General features: G+C 60.4%; 2 protein-coding genes across 3 annotated transcripts in view; one reads left to right on the top strand and one right to left on the bottom strand.

Annotated features, from left to right (window-relative positions):
- The window catches only part of HDGFL2 (HDGF like 2), a 32,585-nt gene extending 22,732 nt beyond the window's left edge, over positions 1 to 9,853 (top strand). The window contains exons 7-16 of one of the 2 annotated variants that reach the window (XM_030796776.1): positions 1,320 to 1,479; positions 1,599 to 1,674; positions 1,783 to 2,092; positions 3,910 to 4,013; positions 5,611 to 5,684; positions 5,959 to 6,029; positions 6,466 to 6,567; positions 7,152 to 7,365; positions 8,828 to 8,954; positions 9,547 to 9,853. In XM_030796776.1, coding sequence (XP_030652636.1) covers positions 1,320 to 1,479; positions 1,599 to 1,674; positions 1,783 to 2,092; positions 3,910 to 4,013; positions 5,611 to 5,684; positions 5,959 to 6,029; positions 6,466 to 6,567; positions 7,152 to 7,365; positions 8,828 to 8,954; positions 9,547 to 9,643 — 1,335 coding nt within the window. In that variant the 3' untranslated portion in view covers positions 9,644 to 9,853. Of the gene's footprint in view, positions 1 to 1,319; positions 1,480 to 1,598; positions 1,675 to 1,782; positions 2,093 to 3,909; positions 4,014 to 5,610; positions 5,685 to 5,958; positions 6,030 to 6,465; positions 6,568 to 7,151; positions 7,366 to 8,827; positions 8,955 to 9,543 lie in introns of both variants that reach the window. The other variant, XM_030796774.1, reaches the window with a different exon arrangement.
- A 1,705-nt stretch (positions 9,854 to 11,558) lies between these two features.
- On the bottom strand, positions 11,559 to 22,068 carry PLIN4 (perilipin 4). The gene is made up of 4 exons (XM_030796773.1): positions 17,800 to 22,068; positions 16,366 to 16,553; positions 12,473 to 12,559; positions 11,559 to 12,397 (listed from the first exon to the last, which is right to left on the bottom strand). The coding sequence occupies exons 1-4, from the start codon at positions 21,548 to 21,550 to the stop codon at positions 12,065 to 12,067; spliced, it is 4,359 nt and encodes a 1,452-aa protein (XP_030652633.1). The 5' UTR covers positions 21,551 to 22,068; the 3' UTR covers positions 11,559 to 12,064.
- Positions 22,069 to 22,522: the final 454 nt, after the last annotated feature.

Genomic DNA, 22,522 nt, shown 5'->3' with positions numbered 1-22,522 from the left:
TGTGTTGTCTGTGGTGTGTGTGTGTCTGTTTGCGTGTGTGGTGTGTGTGTTGTCTGTATGTGTGGTGTGTATTGTCTGTGCATGTGTGGTATCTGTGTGTGTGGTGTCTGGTGTGTGTGTGGTGTGAACTGTGTGTGTTGTCTGCGGTGTGTGGTGTGTGTGTTGTCTGTGTGTGTGGTGTGTGTTATCTCTGTGTGTGTGGTGTCTCTGTGTGGTGTGTTATCTGTGGTGTCTGTGGTGTGCGTGTTGTCTGTGTGGTGTCTGTGTCTGTGTGTGGTGTGTGTGTCTGGGGTGTGTGTGGTGTCTGGTGTGTGTGTGTGTTATGTGTGTTGTGTGTCTGTGTGGTGTGTGGTGTGTATCTGTGTGGTGTGTATCTGTGTGGTGTGTGTGTTGTCTGTGTGTGGTGTGTGTTATGTGGTGTGTGTGTGGTGTGTCTGTGGTATGTGTGTTATCTGGTGTGTGGTGTGTTATCTGTGTGGTGTGTGTGTTGTCTGTGTGTGTGGTGGTGTGTTTGGTGGCTGTGTGTGTGGTGTCTGGTGTGTGTGTTGTCTGTGTGGTGTGGTGTGTTTGGTGGCTGTGTGTGTGGTGTCTGTGTGGTGTGTGTGGTGGGGGGGGGGGGGGGGGGGGGGGGGGGGGGGGGGGGGGGGGGGGGGGGGGGGGGGGGGGGGGGGGGGGGGGGGGGGGGGGGGGGGGGGTGTGTGTGTTGTCTATGTGGTGTGTGTGGTGTGTGTTATCTGTGTGGTGTGTGTGGTGTCTGTATGGTGTGTGTCTGTGTGCGGTGTGTGTGATGTGTATTGTCTGTGTGTGTGGTGTGTGTGGTGTCTGCGGTGTGTGTGGTGTGGTGTGTGTTATCTGTGTGTGTGTGGTATCTGGTGTGTGTGTGGTGTGTGTGTGTGTGGTGTGTGTGTGGTGTGTGGTGTGTGTGTGTGGTGTGTGTGTGGCGTGTGTGTGTGGCGTGTGCGTTTGGCAGGGTACTCGGGTGGAGGCGGTAGAGCACAGCAGCTTGTCTGATGTGGCCTCCACACAAGATTTTGCACAAAGAAAAGGTGTTCCCAGTGGGAAACCCGGGGTTCTGATGTACCCGCTTCACTGAGGAAGATGAGGTGGAAGGAAGGGCCCAGCAGCTGCCCCAGGGCCGCCTGGGATCCCGGTTTTCACTTGGGGTGGAGGTGGGTTTTGTGGGTCAGAGGGGATTCGGAGCCCTGAGCCGAGGCCTGCAGAGCTTGGCCGCGGGGGTGCAGGAGCCTCCTCTGGCCTGGTGCGCCCCGCTTCTCACGGTGGGGCTCCTAATGCTCACGCCTGCCCCTGCTTCTCCCCAGAAGGCGCCGTCAGCCTCTGACTCTGACTCCAAGGCAGATTCGGACGGGGCCAAGCCTGAGCCGGTGGCCATGGCGCGGTCGGCGTCGTCCTCCTCCTCTTCCTCCTCCTCCTCCGACTCCGATGTGTCTGTGAAGAAGCCTCCGAGGGGCAGGAAGCCAGGTAGGGCCCTCATGCTCGCACATCTCTTGGCCTGGCCCCTGCCGGGGCGCTCCCAGGCAGTCCCCTGGTCACCTTGGAGCCCTGGAAGGGAAGGTCACCCCCTCCTCCTCTTCCTGTAGCCGAGAAGCCTCCCCCGAAGCCGCGAGGGCGGAAACCGAAACCTGAACGGCCTCCGTCCAGCTCCAGCAGTGACAGGTGGGTGCTGGGGCTGGGCTCCCCTCTGGCGGCTCCTCCATCGGCTGAGGGGCAGGGCGGGCTCCCGAGGGAGGGACGGAGGTCCCCAACCGCCCCCTTCGCCTCCAGTGACAGCGACGATGTGGACCGCATCAGTGAGTGGAAGCGGCGGGACGAGGCGCGGAGGCGCGAGCTGGAGGCCCGGCGGCGGCGAGAGCAGGAGGAGGAGCTGCGGCGCCTGCGGGAGCAGGAGAAGGAGGAGAAGGAGCGGAGGCGCGAGCGGGCCGAGCGCGGGGAGGCTGAGCGGGGCAGCGGCGGCAGCAGCGGGGATGAGCTCAGGGAGGACGATGAGCCCGTCAAGAAGCGGGGACGCAAAGGCCGGGGCCGGGGTCCCCCGTCCTCCTCTGACTCAGAGCCCGAGGCCGAGCTAGAGAGAGAGGTGAGCTGGGAGGGCGCCGGGAGTCCCGCCTTCACTCTACACGTTTATCGAGCATCTGCTAGGTACGAGGCGGTATCCCAGGTTCCGGGACACATCAGGAAAGCAGTGCGTGGGCGCAGAAACTCTTGCCCTGGAGAAGGGAACATTCACGGGAGGGAGGGCGCCGGGCATGGTGGCTCACGCCTGTTATCCCAGCACTTTGGGCAGCTGAGGTGGGACGATTACTTGAGCCCAGTTTGAGACCAGCCTGGGCAAGATAGAGAGACCCCATCTATATAAAAACCTTGAAAAATTAGCTGGGCGTGGTGGTGTGCGCCTGTATAGTCCCAGCTGCTCAGGAGGCTGAGGCGGGGGAATTGCTTGAGCCCAGGAGTTGGAGGCTGCAGTGAGCTGTCATCAATCCACTGCACTCCAGCCTGGGCCACAGAGCAAGACCCTGTCTCAAAACAAGGGAAGGAGGAGCTGTACAGATGACATGAGGGTAGTGCGTGCTGTCCAGAGTTTTTGGTGCTGAGGAGAAGGGTAAAGTGGGGTAGGGGTTTCTCTTTTAAATAGGGTAGACCCTGAAGGTATGAGTAGACTCCAAAGGCTTGTGTTTGGGTTTAAGTAAAAGGCTCCGAATGGGCTGGGCGCAGTGGCTCACGCCTGTAATCCCAGCACTCTGGGAGGCTGAGGCGGGCGGATCACGAGGTCAGGAGATCGAGACCAGCCTGGCTAACACGGTGAAACCCTGTCTCTACTAAAAATGCAAAAAAATTAGCCAGGCGTTGTGGCAGGCACCTGTAGTCCCAGCCACTCAGGAGGCTGAGTCAGGAGAATGGCGTGAACCCAGGAGGCGGAGGTTGCAGTGAGCCAAGATTGTGCCACTGCACTCCAGCCTGGACTATACAGAGCAAGATTCCGTCTCAAAAAAAAAAAAAAAAAAAAAGGCTCCGAATGAAGTGAGGGGATCTATGAAGACTCCTGCGAGGGGACACATTCTAGGCAGGAGAAGCAGCTCACACAGAGGCCCAGAGGACTGCGCCTGGCGTGCTGGAGGAACAGCGAGGTGGCCTCTGCGGCTGGAGCGGAGGGAGGAAGGGAGAGAGGGAAAAGGGGTGGGTGGAGAAGGGACAGGGCAGGCCGGGCAGGGCCATGTGTGCTGCAGGGAGGATTTGGGCTTTGACCCTGAGGGAGGTGGGAGCCATGGAGGGCACTGGACAGGGCAGGGACAGGCCCTCACTTGGGTGTTCTCAGGTGCCCTCTGGCTGCCATGGAGTGCAGCTTGCAGGTGAGCGTGGGAGCAGGTAGGAGGCCTCCTAGGGTGGTGACTGTCAGGCCTCTCCTATACCACGTGTGGTGCTGCGGGCCCTGTCACGCCCTCTACCCTTGTGGAGATTCAGGCAGTGTTGCCTGAATCCAGAGAGTCTGACCTAGACTGAGAGCCTGGAGCCCACGTGCTGGTGCCGCTCGGCCAGGCCTGCCTTCGTTGGGGAAAGCAGGAATAGCACCGTGTTCTCTCTGTCACTCCCTTCGTCACAGAAAGGGCACCGAACTCCTGGTGCAGGAGGCGTTCCAGCCACAGCCCAGGGCTGCTGGGCAGCAGGAGTGCAGGGGGCTGCTCCTCCGCTGGATGGGGCCTGGGCTCCAAGAACCCCACGATCCACTCAGGACCGGACACTGGGTCCTCCCTCCCCTCCCATCCTGCCCCAGCACCTTCAAGCAGTGTGGAAGGTGGCAGAAAGGGTCGAGCTTCGTCTCCTAGTAGTGGGATGGGCTAGGGGTCTGGGTAATCCCCTCTTCCCGCTGCTCCAACACGCCCTTCCTGACTGCTGTAGGCCAAGAAATCAGCGAAGAAGCTGCAGTCCTCAAGCACAGAGCCCGCCAGGAAACCTGGCCAGAAGGAGAAGAGAGCGCGACCCGAGGAGAAGCCACAAGCCAAGTGAGCCCTGCTCCACCCCCTGCACACCCCGGGGGCCCCGCACCCACATCACTCTGCAACCCTCACCCCTCACAGGGGCAGCCCCACCTCTGAGTTCAGCCTTGGAGCAGGACCCGGTTGAAGTTCCTGGTCCTCGGGTTGTGTGGGCTGTGTAGGAATCGCTGCTGCGGGAACGGGATCTTTGCCCAGCCCAGGGGTCTCTACCGGGGTGATCCCGCCTCCAGAGACACTGGGCCACGTCCGGGGACATCTGTGGTTGTCATGACTTGGGGGTGCTCCTGGCATGGAGCGGGTGGAGGCCGGGGACGCTGCTGAGCATCCTGTAGTGCCCAGGACGACCCATCCCAGAGAACAGTCCATCCCCAATGTCCACAGAGCAGAGGAAGAGGGAGAAACTGCACCCCGGCCTAGGGGTTTGCATCTTGGTCCCCCTGTGGTGGGGAGACAGAGCCCATCTCCCAGCTCACTTTCTTTTTTTTCTTTTTTTGAGACGGACTCTTGCTCTCGCTCTTTCGCCCGGGCTGGAGTACAGTGGCGCAGTCTCGGCTCACTGCAACCTTTGCCTCCCGTGTTCAAATGATTCTCCTGCCTCAGCCTCCTGAGTAGCTGGGATTATAGGCACACGCCACCACGCCCAGCTAATTTTTGTTGTTTTAGTAGACACGGGGTTTCACCATGTTGGCCAGGCTGGTCTCGATCTCCTGACCTTGTGATCCGCCCGCCTCAGCCTCCCAAAGTGCTGGGATTACAAGTGTGAGCCACCACGCCTGGCTCCAGCCCACGTTTTTTTTTTTGGGTTTTTTTTTTTTTGGTTTTTTTTTTTTGAGACGGAGTCTTGCTCTTTCGCCCAGGCTGGAGTGCAGTGGCGCCATCTCAGCTCACTGCAACCTCTGCCTCCTGGGTTCAAGCAATTCTCCTGGCTCAGCCTCCGAAGTAGCTGGGACTACAGGTGCGTCCCACCACGCCCGGCTAATTTTTTGTATTTTTAGTAGAGACGGGGTTTCACCATGTTGGCCAGGATGGTCTCGATCTCTTGACCTCGTTATTCCCCCACCTCAGCCTCCCAAAGTGCTGGGATTACAGGCGTGAGCCACCGTGCCTGGTCCCCCAGCCCACTTTCTAAATGGCATCTGGCCTTGGGTGGGCAAACCTGCCCATGAGAATTTTGCAGGCCGGTATGGCAGTGGCGGGGTACAGAGTAGCACATGGCACCGAGCCTCAGCAATGGGCCTCCCTCCTGCACGGGTGTCACCCTTGAGGGCCTTTTCCTAGCTCGCCGACTCTGGTAGACAAAGCCAACCCTTGGCCATGTGAACGAGGAAAAGAATCCTGGGATTTCATAAGAACCCAGGAAAAAGCTTGTATCTTTGGGCAGCTCGAGCCTGTGGCTGCCCTGGTCTGCCCTACGCCTAGGCTGTGGCAGGGCCTCCCCGCCCAGCCTAGCTCCCCGGGTTAGCTCCCGGCTAACCTCCCGTTTCCCGGCTTAGCTCCCAAAGGTTTCCTTTGCAGTGGGTTTGGGTCCACCACCTCGGGCGCCAGCCCCTCAGTGGCAGAGTGCCGGTGACGGGGCCCAACTGAGGGGGGCACTTCTCCACAGGCCCGTGAAGGTGGAGCGGACCCGGAAGCGGTCCGAGGGCTTTTCCATGGACAGGAAGGTAGAGAAGAAGAAAGGTGAGGCCTGGCTGCCCAGCACTGCCCACACTGAGTTCGCTGAGGGGAATGGGGACAGCTGTCGCATGGCCGGCCTGTCCCGCCTGTCCCTAGAGAGGGTGCTCAGCACATCCTCGGCTGGCTTGGCCGGCGGTGCCTCCAGGGGTGGGGGCTGAGCCTGCAGACCTGGGGCCCCCATGACAACTCCTCCAGAGGCTCTCAGGCTCCTGCCCCTGAGCAGCTGGCCCCCTGTGGCCCTGCCTGGGCCCACACGGTGCTCTCTCTCCTGGCCCAGAGCCCTCCGTGGAGGAGAAGCTGCAGAAGCTGCACAGTGAGATCAAGTTTGCCCTAAAGGTCGACAGCCCGGTAAGACCCTCAGGGCCCGTGAGCCAAGCAGTCCCCGCTGCCGCCTCCCTGCTGGGCTCCTTTAGATGTCTTGGGAAACTGAGGCAAAGCCGGGGTCCTGCAGGTGGGTGGGCCAGGAGTCTCTTCCGGTTGCTAGTGAGCGCATGGGGTCTCCTGGCCAAGGGCCCTGGGGGAGCTGGTCCTGACATGCAGCACCCAGCTTTCCTGGCAGGTGGTGCGTGGAGGCCCCCAGGACCAACCCCCGCGTACCTGGGACCCCAGGTATCTGGCTGTCCCTGGAGTTCCCCGTCAAGCAGACGGGGCTGGGGAGGGCTGTTCTGCAGATTCAGCTCCCCTCAGGGAGAGCCCAGGATGTCTTCCTCCGCCCATCGGGGCCCTGGGACCCCTGGGGATCCCTCAGCCAGGCCGTCTCCCTCACTCCTACCCCACCATGCAGGACGTGAAGAGGTGCCTGAATGCCCTAGAGGAGCTGGGAACCCTGCAGGTGACCTCTCAGATCCTCCAGAAGAACACAGACGTGGTGGCCACCTTGAAGAAGGTATGGTGGGAACCAGAGGCACAGGGTGCAGGCGGGGGAGCTGGGAGCAGGTGCCTGCCCGGGAGCCCAGGCCCCCAGCGGGTTCCTGTCGGGGCAGCCCTGGGTCAGTGAGGAGGTCGTGGGCTGCCGGATAGATGCCTGGTGCTTGCCAGGTGTGGTGGCTCACGCCTGTAATCCCAGCACTTTGGGAGGCCGAGGCGGGCGGATCATCTGAGGTCAGGAGATCGAGACCATCCTGACCAACATGGTGAAACCCCATCTGTACTAAAGATACAAAAATTAGCCAGGCATGGTGGCGGGAGCCTGTAATCCCAGCTACTCAGGAGGCTGAGGTAGGAGAATCGCTTGAAGCCGGGAGGCAGAGGTTGCAGTGAGCTGAGATCGCACCACTGCACTCCAGCCTGGGTGACAGAGTGAGACTCTGTCTCAAAAAAAAAAAAAAAAAAAAAAAAAAGAAAGCCTGCTGCACAGAGCTGTGCTCCCAGGAGGGGCTGTGGGAGGGGCGCATTGCTGGGGCGGGGGTTCAGAGCCGGGGCTAGGGCCGCTGCACTTGGGTAAGCCAGGCCTCTTCTCTTGGTGGCCAGATTCGCCGTTACAAAGCAAACAAGGATGTAATGGAGAAGGCAGCAGAAGTCTATACCCGGCTCAAGTCGCGGGTCCTCGGCCCAAAGATTGAGGCGGTGCAGAAAGCAAACAAGGCTGGGACGGAGAAGGAGAAGGCCGAGGAGAAGCTGGCCGGGGAGGAGCTGGCCGGGGAGGAGGCCCCCCAGGAGAAGGCAGAGGACAAGCCCAGCACCGGTGAGGGGCGGGCGGGGTGGGCCCTGAACCTCGGTCTCCTCAGCTGAAGAAACAGATGCTTTGCAGAACATTCCAGAAGGGGAGCACAGCTCTGCTGTCTGCCCCAAACCTGCCAGAGTGTCATGTCCTGTTGGGGTCTCCGTGCAGACCCGGCTTTCATCCCCAGGGCAGTCAGTGAGGGGCATTCAGGTCCTACCGTGTGCCAGGCAGCCAGCGTGCAGGCAACTTGGGGCTCACGCCAGAGGGGTGACGGGGACAGTGCATGACAGCACATGCCTCCACTGCCTCCAACCCCGGGACGCCCAGAGAGGGGGTGGCTCTGTGCAGGGGGGGCAAAGAGTGGGGCATTGTTCAGAGAGGCAGTCGGTGGAGGCTTGGGGGCAAAGGCCTCAGGTGCCCTTGCTTGCCTGGTGGGCCGACAGGAGACGGGGCGTGACCCTTGGGGCTGCTGGCTGTGGGGCTGCTGGGGTGGCATGGCCCCATCACGGGTGCTCAGAGCAGCCCTTTGGAGATGGGATGGGCGAGCTTGGGATGGGGCTCTGCGGCCCAGGGGGCAGCCGAAGGCTAGTGTCTTTTTTTCTTTTTTTTTCTGAGATGGGGTCTCGCTCTGTCCGCCAGGCTGGAGTGCAGTGGTACAATCACAGCTCACTGCAACCTTGACCTCCTGGACGCAAGTCATCCTCCCACCTCAACCTCCTGAGGAGCTGGGATTGTAGGCCTACACTACTACGCCCTGCTAATTTTTTTTTTTTTGAGGTGGAGTCTCGCTCTGTCCCCCAGGCTGGAGTGCAGTGGGGCGATCTCGGCTCACTGCAAGCTCCGCCTCCTGGGTTCATGCCATTCTCCTGCCTCAGCCTCCCAAGTAGCTGGGACTACAGGTGCCTGCCACCACACCTGGCTAATTTTTTTTATTTTTCAGTAGAGACGGGGTTTCACTGTGTTATCCAGGATGGTCTCAATCTCTGGACCTCGTGATCTACCCTCCTCGGCCTCCCAAAGTGCTGGGATTACAGGCGTGAGCCACTGTACCTGGCCAGGACCTGCTAATTTTTGTATTTTTTGTAGAGACAGGGTTGCTGGCATGTTGCTCAAGCTGGTCTTGAACTCCTGGGCTCAAGTGAGCCTGTCTCAGCCTCCCACGTGCTGGGATTGTGAGCCCCTGTGCCCGACCTCGTCTTCCTTTGTCTTTCCCAGGCTGCTGTGGGCTTTTCTCAGGGCTGCCCACGTTCCCTCATTTCCTGGGCCCCCAGTTCTCCAGGCCAGTGTGGCTGGGGCCGGGGCTGGCTGCAGCATCCCATGTCAGGAGCTTGCAAACTGGACGGCAGGTGCCGGGGTCCAGGTGGATGGGCATTCGTCACCCATGGCGCTCAGCTTGGCCCCTGGTCCAGTCCTTGACAGGGAAGGGTTCTGGGGTTCCCAGATGGAGCCCAGCAGTGTCCTGTGACCCCTCTGTCCCACCCAGATCTCTCAGCCCCGGTGAATGGCGAGGCCACGTCGCAGAAGGGGGAGAGCGCAGAAGACAAGGAGCACGAGGAGGGTCGGGACTTGGAGGAGGGGCCAAGGTGTGGCTCCTCTGAAGACCTTCACGAGTGAGTGTCCCGGGCCGTGGGGTTTGGCCTCCTGAGTGGCAGCGGTGTGATGCACACCGCGCCCGAGCCGCTCCCTCCTGTGCCAGTCCCTCTGGGAAGGGTCCCAGGGATGTCGTCCCCACTTGGGCCTCCCACCCTCACATCTGACCTTAGGGCCCTGCTGGCTGGCACTTGCGGCGGCCCCCACAGAGGCAGCTCCAGGGCTTTGAGCTGCCTGCCCCCGGCCTCCTGGGAAGGTGGCTTCTTGCCGAGCCTCCAGGGTGGCCCAGGTAGGCCCCGAGCACAGGCACCCGGCTATCTGACGGTGCCAGTGCCCATCACTGTGGGCTGCTGTCTGGTACAGGCTCAGTGGAGTCACTCGCTTACCCAGCAGCTGCCTTGTGCAAGGCCTGGCTGGCGCCAGCGTGGGGACCCTGGAGATGTTTGTGGTCTCTCGTGGCAGAAGACAGGCAGATAGGAGGGTGGCACTCGAGCCTCAGGTGCCACAATGGGGGTACGCTCCTCGGTGCCCGTCCCACCTGACCGCCCTACAGGCAGGCAGGGCAGGGGCGGGAGGACATCCTCACACCGCCTTTGCTGTTCCCACCAGCAGCCTACGGGAGGGCCCCGACCTGGACAGGCCTGGGAGCGACCGGCAGGAGCGTGAGAGGGCACGGGGGGACTCGGAGGCCCTGGACGAGGAGAGCTGAGCCTCGGGCAGCCAGGCCCAGCCCCCGCCCGAGCTCAGGCTGCCTCTCTCCTTCCCCGGCTCGAGGGAGAGCAGAGCGGAGAACTGTTGGGAACGCTGTGCTGTTTGTATTTGTTCCCTTGGGTTTTTTTTTTCTGCCTAATTTCTGTGATTTCCAACCAACATGAAATGACTATAAAGGGTTTTTTAATGAAAAAAGAAATCACTTTTATTGGCTTGGTTTTCTAGCATTGCTGGTGCAGTGGGGGCATGAGCTGGGGAGCAGTTGGCAGCATCACTGGGCCTGTTTGGGACGGGGTTGAGCCGTCGGGCCACCGTGAGAATCGACTAAAAGGCACTCTGGGCCCAGCCCAACCCTGAAAGGCCGGTGGCGGGAGAGCTGGGCGGGAGCAAGCGCTTCCCAGGAGACGAGGGACAAACCAGGGCATCTAAGCTGTGCTGCCTGCACCCGGCCCTCACCCACGAGGCTGGGGAGTTTGATGCTTCCTGCCTCTGGCAGCCCAGCGTCCAGGCAGGTGAGCAGGTCAGATGTGGGGAGGGCGAGGGCCCCCAAGGCTGGGCTGGGAGGGTAGAGACCGGGCCTTGCCTAAGGGCCACTGCTAGCTGACAGTGGTCTCCAGTGTTCAAGGAGCATAGGCCTCAGGGGCCAGCCTCGACTCACCCCAGCTGTGTCACCCGTGCACCCCGTGACCTTGGACAGTTGCCCTCCCACTCGGGGTTTCTCTTTCCTCCTTTGCATAAGGGACTGTCACGTGGGCACGGTCCCTAGCAAGTCACCCCGTGCACCGAAGTTGCTCATTCCACAGTGGCGTCTCGTGTTTGTCCTCCGTCCCAGTAAGAATTAGGCTGTGGTGTGGCGGGAAGGGACTTCCTGAGCCCCGGCCCCATGCTTGGTTGGCTGGACATAAGCTGCAGTCACTGTGCCTGATTTCTGCAAATGGCTGTGTCTGGCGTCCTAGCCTCCGATGGCCATGGGTGTCAGGCTGAGGAGAAGGCTGGGGAAGGCTCCTGACCCGTCCCCTCTCACGGCCCGTCACCTGAGGCTGTCCCTGCTGTGCCAGCTTCCCCAGTTCAGAGCTGAGCTGAATGCCCCGGCCCCTCACGGCCGCCAGTGCGCACGGTGACCCCTGGGGGCCAGCAGCCCCTCCACCCTTCCTCCCCCCGGGTCTGGGGTTCCTGGGCTCGTGTCCTAGGAGAGCGTGGAAAGGGGATGGCAAGGTTCTCTTACCGGGCGAGTGGGGATATGGCTTCCTGGGGAGGCCGGGCTGAACGGCTCCTTCCCACTGGACTGAGCGCAGCCATGGCACTTCTCACACCCGACCCTGCCAGCCTCCACGACCTGGGCCAGCCTAAGAGCACGGGGTTGGGCGGCCTTGCCCGGCAGGTGGGTCCGCCGCCGCCAGTGTCTTTGATGCCCGCAGCCTCCCCAGCCCTGCTTCCTCTGTAGCCCAGTGCTTAGGTAGGCGTGAGGACCCAGGGGGAGTGTGTAGCGGAGGAGGGGCTGTGTCACAGGCACACAGCCTCTATGGCTGTTCCCAGCCCTGTCTGATCCCTCCATAGGGCACAGTTCCCTGCGGGGAAGTCCTTTGTCTGTGGTTCTCCAGGGGCAGCCGCTGGGCCCAGCCTCCCCAGGGGCCTCAGAGCCCCAGGTGCCCAGGGCAGGCTTGTGGTGGGCAGCTGGAGGCAGAAGCAGCCTGTTTGCTTGTTTTCGCACCCCCGCCCACCCCCTGCAAATTGCGCAGTCTGAAGCCAGGCTGGTGCAAAGCCCCAGCTGTGGCTCCTGGCAGCTTTGTCCCGACCGTGAGGCCACCCTGGGGGCCACCCTGCAAAGGCAGTAGCAGCCTGCCTTGGGATGATGATGGCAGTGTCACATTTTCTAGTACCTTCTAGTATGAGGGAATGTGGTTCTTAAGACCCTCAAGGTGTGCTAAGGCCAGAGACCCACTTTCAGCATGAGGACAGAGCTGCCCGGAGCCTGGGATGCCACAGCACTGCCTGCACCGCTGATAGCTGGGGGCCTGTGCTGCAGGACTGGAAGAGCCTGGCTAGATATAAAAGGGTTGCTAGCGGGGCAAACAGATGCCCTTCCAGGCTGGGCATGCTGCTTTTTCTTTCCTAATTGCAGTGCTCACTTGGGGTCTTCAAGGGAAGGCTCTTGGCTGGCGGGCCGAATGACCCCAGGCTCCGAGAGGAGCAGGCAGCGCTGGGGGAGGACGTGGGAGGTGCAGGCAGACCTGGAGCAGGGCGTGGGGTGGCCCAGCTTAGAAGGTCACTGCCTCCGCAGCCCCTCGGTGCTCAGCCAGCCGCAGCCCCAGAGGTCTAGGGCTTTAGGGAACCGATCCAGGTTTGGGGGCGGGAAGAATGTCTGAGGCAGCGCCTCGCTGGGCAGAGCAGGGCGACCCCGCACCGGGCCTGCAGGCTCCTACAGCTGCTGCCCGCCAGGGGGCAAGGTGAAGGGCCCTACCAGCCAGCTGAGCGGGGGGTTGTGCTGTAGGCCCTCCAGCAGCTGCTCTAGCCCCTGCCAAGCCTGGTGCACACCCTCACAGCTCTGCACCAGCCGCTCTGCGGGCAGCTCCTCTACAGAGCCGGCCGAGGCCACGATGCCATAGAGCTCACAGAGGCTGTGCCGCGCCCGCCCCACCGGCTGCTGGAGCTCGGCGGGCAGGCCCTGGAGGCTGGAGGCCAGGCCACTGTAGGCCGTGTGCAGCTGCCGGAGAAGGCCGCAGACCCTGGACAGAACCCCGGCATCCCGCTCCTGTGGGAGGAAGGCGCGAGGTGAGTGGAGACCCGTGGGTGGGGTGGGGGGACCCCAGCCCTGTGCCAGACCCACCTCCTGGACAGCAGCGTCCTCCACACTGGCACCTGAGCCCTGGTCCAGACACGGCTGTCCTTCTGGAGCCTGCTGGGCCTTTTCAATCTGGAGAGAGAGTACAGTGGGGAAATGATGGCTTCTTGGCAAATGACCTTTCACGACCCCCACCCTCCCCCTCCCCCAGGGACCTGGGCGTATTCAGAGTCCTGGGAGAAAGGCCACGAGTTCCAAGTCAGTTGTACCACAGTGGGCATGTTGTCTCGCAGAAAAAGGCAATAGTTCAAACTTCCCCATGAGGTCATCAGGGAGCGCACGTAACACAGCGTCCATGGGGTCATGTCACTCCTCACCCCTAAACCTTCCTGTGGCTGCCCAGTGCCCTTAAGATAAAACCCAGCTCCTCACCATGGCCTTGGTGGGCTGGCCCCTGGGACACCTCTGGCCTCATCTCCCATGGCACCCCACTGCTGTCTCCACTGCGGCCACACTGGCTCCATTCTGCCCTCCGGCCATTCCAACAGGCTCCTGCCCCAGGGCCTTTGCACACACTGCCCACTTAGCCTGGAGCCTGCTTCCCCGGCCCTTCACAAGGCCCACATTCAGCCTCAGCTCCAGGTGACCCTTGGCAAGACCATTCCTGGCCCGTGGTGTGGCAGCCCCAGTCCCTCCCGTCACATCTGCCCCTCTCCTCGGGGGCACAGCGCGCGGCTTTGGTGTTTATCCACCCCTGGTGGTGGAACGCTCAGGACTCTGTCCTCGTTGCTGTGTCCCCAGCACGTGGCACCCACGCCCTGCCACCCTGTCCACAGGGCCCCGTCTTCCTCATCATCTCAATGGCTGGTGGGGATGCGGCACGCAGTCAAAATATCGACTCCAGACTGCTGTCTCCCTCGCAGCCCTCGCCGCGCCAGTGCTGGAGACCTGAAGCCAGCTGTGTATGCAGACGCATCCCCTCGGTGCCCACCAGGCGTCTCCCCTCGCCCTGTCCAAGGCCAGGCGCCTAATATCCACTCTGCAACCTGCCCGGCCTCCCCTCAGCCCCCCTGCTCTCCTTGTCTGCTCAGGTTACAAGCCTCAGGGGGGTCTCTTGGGGTCTTCTCTCACCTCCCATATTGGACCCGGGCAGCTCTGACTTTGAAACACCCAGAGCCCAGCTACTTCTCACCACCACAGCGTGACTCCTGAGGCCCAGCAGCACTTGCCTGGGTTTACGTCCCACTGTCTCCGCCTCTAGCCCTTGCCCCCGCCCGGTGGCCTGATCTCCCCATCAGAGCCATCCTTTTAAGTGAAATCCACCCTGGATCACGCCACTCCTCTGCCCAGAGCCCTCCAGGGCTCCCACCTCCCTTGGTTCAAAGCCCAGGTCCAGCCTGACTTTCCCCGTCCGCTCCTCACTCGGCTCCAGCCTCCCAGGCCTCCTTGCTGTTCCTCCAACACGCCGGGACAGTCCTGCCCTAGGGCCTTTGCACAGGCCGTGCCCTCTGCTCAGATCACACTCCTGCCCATTCTGATGTACTCCCTGTCATTTAGACCTGACTTTAAGTGTCCCCTCTTCAGGGTGACCAGCCCCAGCATGGCCACTTCCTTATCCTGGTACATGTTCCATTTTCCAAGCATCATCCGACGCGACGCCCTATACATTCATTTGTGAATTGTCTTCCCCAACGATGGCGTCACCCCCTCGAGGGCAGGCCTGGATATCCCAGGCCTTCAGTAGCACTTAAAGGAAAAAGTGAGGCATGATGAGTCACACACCACATCCCATTTTCCAGCTCAGCATCCTTCGCGTGTGGCCCCAAGCAAAGCTCTTCTCTTCCTGTGGCCTCCTTCTCCCCTTCTGAAAAGCACCTGGGCTGAGTTCTGGCCCAGGCTACTTTGCTGTGAGGATTTGAAGGTGGGAAAATGCTTTGTGATCAGCCGCTTGTAGCGGGCCACGAGGGTGGGCCCATTCCCTCATTCCTCCATGGCATTTACAGAACACCTTCCAACTGCACCATTGTACCGTGTGCCACAGGCACAGCAGCGACTGACTGTGCACCTGGGGGTGGCCACAGTAACGTGAGGTGTCCCGAGGGTCCCTAGGACAGGCTTGCCCTCGGCACTGTGGACACGGGGGCCGGATGGTTCTCTGGGGTGGGGCCACCCTGGGCACTGCAGGGTGCTGAGCAGAGTCCCTGGCCTCCACTCACTCTCCACCAGGGGCTTCCCCCAATTGTGACAAACCCAGATGTCCCCAGACGTGGACTAGTGTCCCCTGGGGGCAGGTCATCCGCACTGAGAACCCTGGGTTAGACCCTCAAACTGCAGCTTGTCACAGACCCCGGATGTTGATTGGAAACACAGTGGCCTGGGCTGCATGCCAGAAATCCTGACTGAGGCGGCATCTTGAGGTTTCTCATGGCCCGCCGGGGTGGGACTGCTGTCCACCAACATGTAAACCCTGTGACTGCTGGGCACGGTGGCTCACGCCTGTCATCCCAGCACTTCGGGAGGCTGAGGCAAGAGGATCGCTGGAGCCCAGAAGCTCGACCAGCCTGGGCTACATAGGGAGGCCCCATCTCTACAAAAAATTTAACCAGGTTTGGTAGCGCACACCCAGAGGCTGAGGCAGAAGGATCACTTGAACCCAGGGGTTTAAGACCAGCCTGGGCAACATAGGAAAATCTAATCTCTACTAAAAATACAACAACAACAACAAATACTAGCTGGGTGTGGTGGTGTATGCCAGTTGTCCAGCTGCTTGGGAGGCTGAGGTGGGAGGGACCCCAGTAGGTTGAAGTGGGCCATGATCAAGCCACTGTAGTCCAGCCTAGGTGGCCGAGCAAGACCCTGTCTCACTGTCTCACTGTCTCAAAAACACAAAACCCCAGAGCAGTCCTGTGAGATTCTGCCTCCCGGAACGCACAACAGCTTCTAGAGAAAATGCTGGCCCTCAGGACTGGGGAGGGGGAGACTGGAGGCCAGGGACGCTGCTCCGCTCCCTGCAGGGACCAGGATGATCCCACCCCAGAGCATGATCCGGCCCCAACATCCACATTGCCAAAGGGGAGAACCTAGGCCACAGGAAGAGAGCGGGGCCAGTGGGAGGAGGGGACGACTCTGGCCAGGGCGCGTGACCCCTGGATGCATCCGAGTCATGTTGCATTGGGTCCTTTCCTGCGTGTGTTGCAGCCCCAGGCCCTGCGGGCTCCCTGGATCCCATCCCGGCTTCACTTTCCCCAGCCACAGCGCCGCCTTTCCATTCCCCGAACACACCCAACTTGCTCCCCAGTAGCTTGCTGTCCTGTCCCTGCTTTCGAGGGCTTTGCACAGCTGTCTCCCCATCGGTCAGGACAGGGCCCAGAGGGACGGCCTTCCTGCCCAGCCCACTACCCCTCTGCACACAGATTGTTTTGCTGTCTTTGTGTCCCCGCCGTCTTTATTTTTTTTGAGACAGAGTCTTGCTCTGTTGCCCAGGCTGGAGTGTAGTGGCACGATCTTGGCTCACTGCAACCTCTGCCTCCCGGGTTCAAGTGATTGTCCCGCCTCAGCCTCCCAAATAGCTGGGATTACAGGTGCCCGCCACCACTCCCGGCCCATTTTTGTATTTTTAGTAGAGACGGGGTTTCCTGTGTTGGTCATTCTAGTTGCGAGCTCCTGGCCTCAAGTGATCCACCCGCCTCGGCCTCCCAAATTGCTGGTGTTACAGGCATGAGCCACCGCGTCCGGCCTACCCACTGTCTTTAAGGATCTGATCTAGCTCCATCCCTCTTGCCAGGAGGCAAGCCCCATGAGTACAGACCCATGACCATCGGTGACGCTGACGGCATCATATCCTAGGTGCTCAGTTAGCATCTGCAGCTGGGTGAGTCCTGGGCAGGGGTTCTAAGAAGTGCCCTGGGCAAGGGGCAGCAGCAGGGGGAAGCTCTTACCAGCCTGAAGCAGTCCTGGAGCTGGGCCAGAGCGTCCCTGGCTTGGAACTGGCCGTGCTGCAGGTGGCTCACCGCATGTTCAAATGCCCGCTGGCGGAAGCTGGGACCCAGGTCACCTAAACGAACGAAGTAGCTCCCCTGTTCCGCCGACAGCACCTTTGGCCCGGGCTGGGAGGCAGCCAGCTGAGCTGGAAAGGAAGATGCACTGCTCAGTCCCGGAAGCCCCTTAGGGCATCAGGGCTTGGGCTTTATACAAGTCAAGTGAGGGCCGGGCATGGTGGCTCACGCTTGTAATGCCAGCACTTTGGGAGGCCGAGGCGGGCGGATCACAAGGTCAGGAGATCAAGACCATCCTAGCTAACGCGGTGAAACCCCGTCTCTCCTAAAAATACAAAAAACTAGCCGGGCGTGGTGGCAGGCGCCTGTAGTCCCAGCTACTCAGGAGGCTGAGGCAGGAGAACGGTGTGAACCCGGGGGGTGGAGCTTGCAGTGAGCCGAGATCGCGCCACTGCCCTCCAACCTGGGTAAGAGTGCAAGACTCCGTCTCAAGGAAAAAAAAAAAAAAAAAAAAAAAAAGTCATGTGAGGCCAGGCACGGTGGCTCAGGCCCGTAATCACAGCACTTTGGGAAGCCAAGGCGGGTGGATCACCTGGGATCAGGAGTTCAAGACCAGCCTGGCCAACATGGTGAAACCTTATCTCTACTAAAAATACAATATAATAATAATAATTAGCCGGGTATGGTGGCGGGCGCCTATAATCACAGCTACTCGGGAGGCTGAGCGGGAGAATCGCCTGAACCTGGGAAACGCGGAGGTTGCAGTGAGCTGGCACTGCCACTGCACTCCAGCCCGGGCGACAAGAGCGAGACTCTGCCTCAAAAATAAATAAGTAAAAATAAAAGTCAAATGAAGCTGGGTATGGTGGCTCATGCCTGTAATCCCAGCACTTTGGGAGGCTGAGGCTGGAGGATCGTTTGAGCCCAGGAGCTCGAGACCAGCCTGGGCAACACAGGGAGGCCCCCATCTGAAACAAACCAAATAAATACATTTTTTTTTTTTTAAAGTCAAGGGCCCAGCTGGGCACAGTGGCTCATGCCTGTAATCCCAGCACTTTGGGAGGTTGAGGTGGGCGGATCACAAGGTCAGGAGATCAAGACCATCCTGGCTAACACGGTGAAACCCCGTCTATACTAAAAATACAAAAAATTAGCCAGATGTGGTGGCGGGTGCCTGTAGTCCCAGCTGTTCGGGAGGCTGAGGCAGGAGAATGGCGTGAACCTGGGAGGCGGAGCTTGCAGTGAGCCGAGATCACGCCACTGCACCCCAGCCTGGGCGACAGAGTGAGAGACAGTCTCAAAAAAAAAAAAAAAAGTCAAGGGCCCACTAGCAGCTGTGCCTGCCTCAGGGACCCATGAACCCAGGCATCCCCTCACCTTGCTCCTCTGCATTCATGGGGTGGAAGATGTCCCCCAGCCCTTCCAACTCATTCCGCAGCATTGCCAAGCGTGGGGCTTCTTCGGGGCCGTGTGTGGCGGCCAAGAGCCCCGTGTCCTCCCTGCCTGGGGCGGCCCCTTGGGTGAACGTTGCCGCGTCAGTCGCAAGGCCCTTGGTAGTGGCTGCAGCTTCCCAGGCAGGCTCCAGGCCTACACTGAGTACATCTAGGGGCCTGGAGACGCCAGAGAACGATGCCTCTCGGGGGCTCAGGGCAGTCTGCTCCCCACCATTGTCCGTGGTCCTGGAACTGGTGAGTCCACCCCAGGAGGTGGCCTGGGTACTAGGTAACCAATTCTGGAAGGTGCTGAGGCCAGTGTGGATGGCCCCTGTCGCCACGTTCCCTGACCCCATGAGCCCAGCGGACACTGCGTCTTTGGTTCCGGTCAGCACTGTCTTGGTGGTGTCCAGGCCCCCCTGGACAACCCCTTTGGCCAGGCTCATGGCACCGGTAACCCCACTGCAGACAGTGTCCTTGGTACCCATAAGCACAGCTTTGGAGGTGTCCACGCCGGTCTGCATGGTTCCTTTGGCCACATTCACTGCCCCCATGACTCCAGTAGTCACTGCATCCTTAGTGCCACTCAGCACCGTCTTGGCTGTGTCCACACCTGTCTGGACGGTCCCTTTGGCCACATTCACGGCACCAGTGACTCCACTGCAGATGGTGTCCTTGGTACCAGTTAGGACAGTCTTGGTGGTGTCCACGCCGGTCTGGACAGTCCCTTTGGCCAACTTCACAGCCCCTGTGAGCCCAGTGGACACGGTGTCTTTAGTGCCAGTCAGGACAGACTTTGTAGTGTCCAGGCCCCCCTGGACGGCCCCTTTGGCCATGTTTGCGGCACCAGTCACCCCACTGCAGACGGTGTCCTTGGTACCAGTCAGCACAGTCTTGGTGGTGTCCACGCCTGTCTGGACCGACCCTTTGGCGACATTCGCTGCCCCCATGAGCCCAGTAGTCACTGTGTCCTTAGTGCCGGTCAGCACGGTCTTGGCCGTGTCTACACCTGTCTGGGCGGCCCCTTTGGCCACATTCACAGCACTGGTCACCCCACTATCAAGGGTGTTTTTTGTACCTGTTGCAATATTTTGGGTCGTTTTCAGCCCAGTTTGCACAGCCCCCTTGGCCACATTCATGGCACTGGTGACCCCACTGCAGACAGTGTCCTTGGTACCGGTCAGCACGGTCTTGGTGGTGTCCATGCCGGTCTGGACAGTCCCTTTGGCCACATTCACGGCACCAGTGACTCCACTGCAGATGGTGTCCTTGGTACCAGTTAGGACAGTCTTGGTGGTGTCCATGCCGGTCTGGACAGTCCCTTTGGCCAACTTCACAGCCCCTGTGAGCCCAGTGGACACGGTGTCTTTAGTGCCAGTCAGGACAGACTTTGTAGTGTCCAGGCCCCCCTGGAAGGCCCCTTTGGCCACATTCGCAGCACCTGTCACCCCACTGCAGACGGTGTCCTTGGTACCGGTCAGCACAGTCTTGGTGGTGTCCACGCCTGTCTGGACGGTCCCTTTGGCGACATTCGCTGCCCCCATGAGCCCAGTAGTCACTGTGTCCTTAGTGCCGGTCAGCACGGTCTTGGCCGTGTCTACACCTGTCTGGGCGGCCCCTTTGGCCACATTCACAGCACTGGTCACCCCACTGCCAAGGGTGTTTTTTGTACCTGTTGCGATATTTTGGGTTGTTTTCAGCCCAGTTTGCACAGCCCCCTTGGCCACATTCACGGCACCGGTGACCCCACTGCAGACAGTGTCCTTGGTACCGGTCAGCACGGTCTTGGTGGTGTCCACGCCGGTCTGGACGGTCCCTTTGGCCAAGTTCACAGCCCCCGTGAGCCCAGTGGACACAGCGTCTTTAGTGCCAGTCAGGACAGACTTTGTAGTGTCCAGGCCCCCCTGGAAGGCCCCTTTGGCCACATTTGCAGCACCTGTCACCCCACTGCAGACGGTGTCCTTGGTGCCGGTCAGGACAGTCTTGGTGGTGTCCACGCCTGTCTGGACGGTCCCTTTGGCGACATTCGCTGCCCCCATGAGCCCAGTAGTCACTGTGTCCTTAGTGCCGGTCAGCACGGTCTTGGCTGTGTCTACACCCGTCTGGACAGCCCCCTTGGCCACGTTCGCTGCCCCCGTGAGCCCGGTGGACACTGTGTCTTTTGTACCTATGACCACAGACTTGGTGGTGTCCAGGCCCCCCTGCACGGCCCCTTTGGCCACGTTCACGGCACCGGTCACCCCACTGCAGACGGTGTCCTTGGTGCCGGTTAGCACAGTCTTACTGGTGTCCACACCGGTCTGGATGGTCCCTTTGGCCAAGTTCACTGCCCCGGTGACTCCCATGGACACAGCATCTTTAGTGCCAGTCAGGACAGACTTTGTAGTGTCCAGGCCCCCCTGGATGGCCCCTTTGGCCACATTCGCAGCACCAGTCACCCCACTGCAGACGGTGTCCTTGGTACCTGTTAGAACGGTCTTGGTGGTGTCCATGCCTGTCTGGACCGTCCCTTTGGCGACATTTGCTGCCCCCATGAGCCCAGTAGTCACTGTGTCCTTAGTGCCGGTCAGCACAGTCTTGGCCGTGTTTACACCTGTCTGGGCGGCCCCTTTGGCCACATTCATGGCACCGGTGACCCCACTGCAGACAGTGTCCTTGGTACCGGTCAGCACGGTCTTGGTGGTGTCCACGCCGGTCTGGACAGCCCCTTTGGCCACATTCACGGCACCTGTGAGCCCAGTGGACACAGCATCTTTAGTGCCAGTCAGGACAGACTTTGTAGTGTCCAGGCCCCCCTGGATGGCCCCCTTGGCCACATTCGCAGCACCTGTCACCCCACTGCAGACGGTGTCCTTGGTACCGGTCAGCACAGTCTTGGTGGTGTCCACGCCTGGCTGGACGGTCCCTTTGGCGACATTCGCTGCCCCCATGAGCCCAGTAGTCACTGTGTCCTTAGTGCCGGTCAGCACAGTCTTGGCTGTGTCTACACCCGTCTGGACAGCCCCCTTGGCCACGTTCGCTGCCCCCGTGAGCCCGGTGGACACTGTGTCTTTTGTACCTATGACCACAGACTTGGTGGTGTCCAGGCCCCCTTGCACGGCCCCTTTGGCCACGTTCACGGCACCAGTCACCCCACTGCAGACGGTGTCCTTGGTACCTGTTAGGGCAGTCTTACTGGTGTCCACACCGGTCTGAATGGTTCCTCTGGCCACATTCACTGCCCCTGTGAGCCCAGTGGACACAGCATCTTTGGTGCCAGTCAGCACAGCCTTGGAGGTGTCCACGCCGGTCTGGACAGTCCCTTTGGCCAAGTTCACTGCCCCCATGACCCCAGCAGTCACTGTGTCTTTGGTGCCGGTCAGCACAGTCTTGGTGGTGTCCACGCCAGCCTGTACGGTCCCTTTAGCCATATTCACTGCCCCCGTGAGCCCAGCGGACACCGTGTCTTTGGTGCCGGTGAGGACAGCCTTCGAGGTGTCCAGACCCCCTTGGACGGTCCCCTTAGCCATGTCCATGGCCCCTGTGACCCCGCTGGACACCGCCTCCTTGGTGCCCGTGAGTGCAGACCGAGTGGTGTCCAGGCCTCCCTGGACCACTCCCTTAGCCGCGTCCACCACGCTGGCCATCCCGGAGGACACAGCTTCCTTGGCCCTGGACATCTTGGAACACACCAGGTCTTTGGCCCCGGACACCATCTGCTGAGAAAGGACACAGGTGGATCAAGAGAAGGACTGAGAGGCGTACTCCACCTCGATGTCCACCAGCCTAGCCCCCTAGTGTGCCTTGGGGCAAGGAACTGCAGGCACCCAGAGGCCCCACCTCCTCAAAAACCGAGCTGCTTCCTCCTCACCCCGACCCCGGTCAGCCAGACACTCATCGGGCTGTGGCGTGGCACCCTTGCTGTCTGGGATAAAGTCCTCACGAGCTCACAGCGCCAGCCTCTTCCATTCTCACGCACCCCCTTTCCCGGCTGCAAGGCAGGCCTCGTCCATGACAGCACGTCCCAGGCTTGGACACAGCCAAGGTCCCCAGGCCTGGACTCAGCGCAGATCCTACAGTTACATTTCTGTTGCTCTTGCTTATTCTCCATTCATGGCAAACGTTGAGCCTGGTGTCCTAGTGACACCAGGGAGACCAAATTGCTTATTAAAATCATTATATCCAGGCTGGGTGTGATGGCTGATGCCTGCAATCCTAGCATGTTGGGAGGCCAAGGTGGGAGGATCACTTGAGCCCAGGAGTTTAAGATCAACCTGGGCAACCAAACAAGACCCAGTCTCTACAAAATTTTAACAGTTGGCTGGGCGGGGGGCACACCTGTAGTCCCAGCTACTTGGGAGACTAAGGTGGGAGGATTGCTTGAGCCCAGGAGGTTGAGGCAGTAGTGAGATATGATCATACCACTGTACTCCAGCCTGGGCAACAGAATGAGATTCTGTCTCAAAAATAATAATATATGCCTGTAATCCCAGCACTTTGGGAGGCTGAGGCAAGTGGATCATGAGGTCAGGAGATCAAGACCATCCTGGCTAATACAGTGAAACCCCGTCTCTACTAAAAAATACAAAAAATTAGCCAGGTGTGGTGGCAGGCGCCTGTAGTGTCAGCTACTCGGGGGGCTGAGGCAGGAGAATGGCGTGAACCTGGGAAGGCGGAGCTTACAGTGA

Source organism: Nomascus leucogenys, chromosome 17, assembly GCF_006542625.1.
Source record: "Nomascus leucogenys isolate Asia chromosome 17, Asia_NLE_v1, whole genome shotgun sequence".
NCBI lineage: Eukaryota > Metazoa > Chordata > Mammalia > Primates > Hylobatidae > Nomascus > Nomascus leucogenys.
This window is presented reverse-complemented; position numbering and strand designations above follow the sequence as displayed.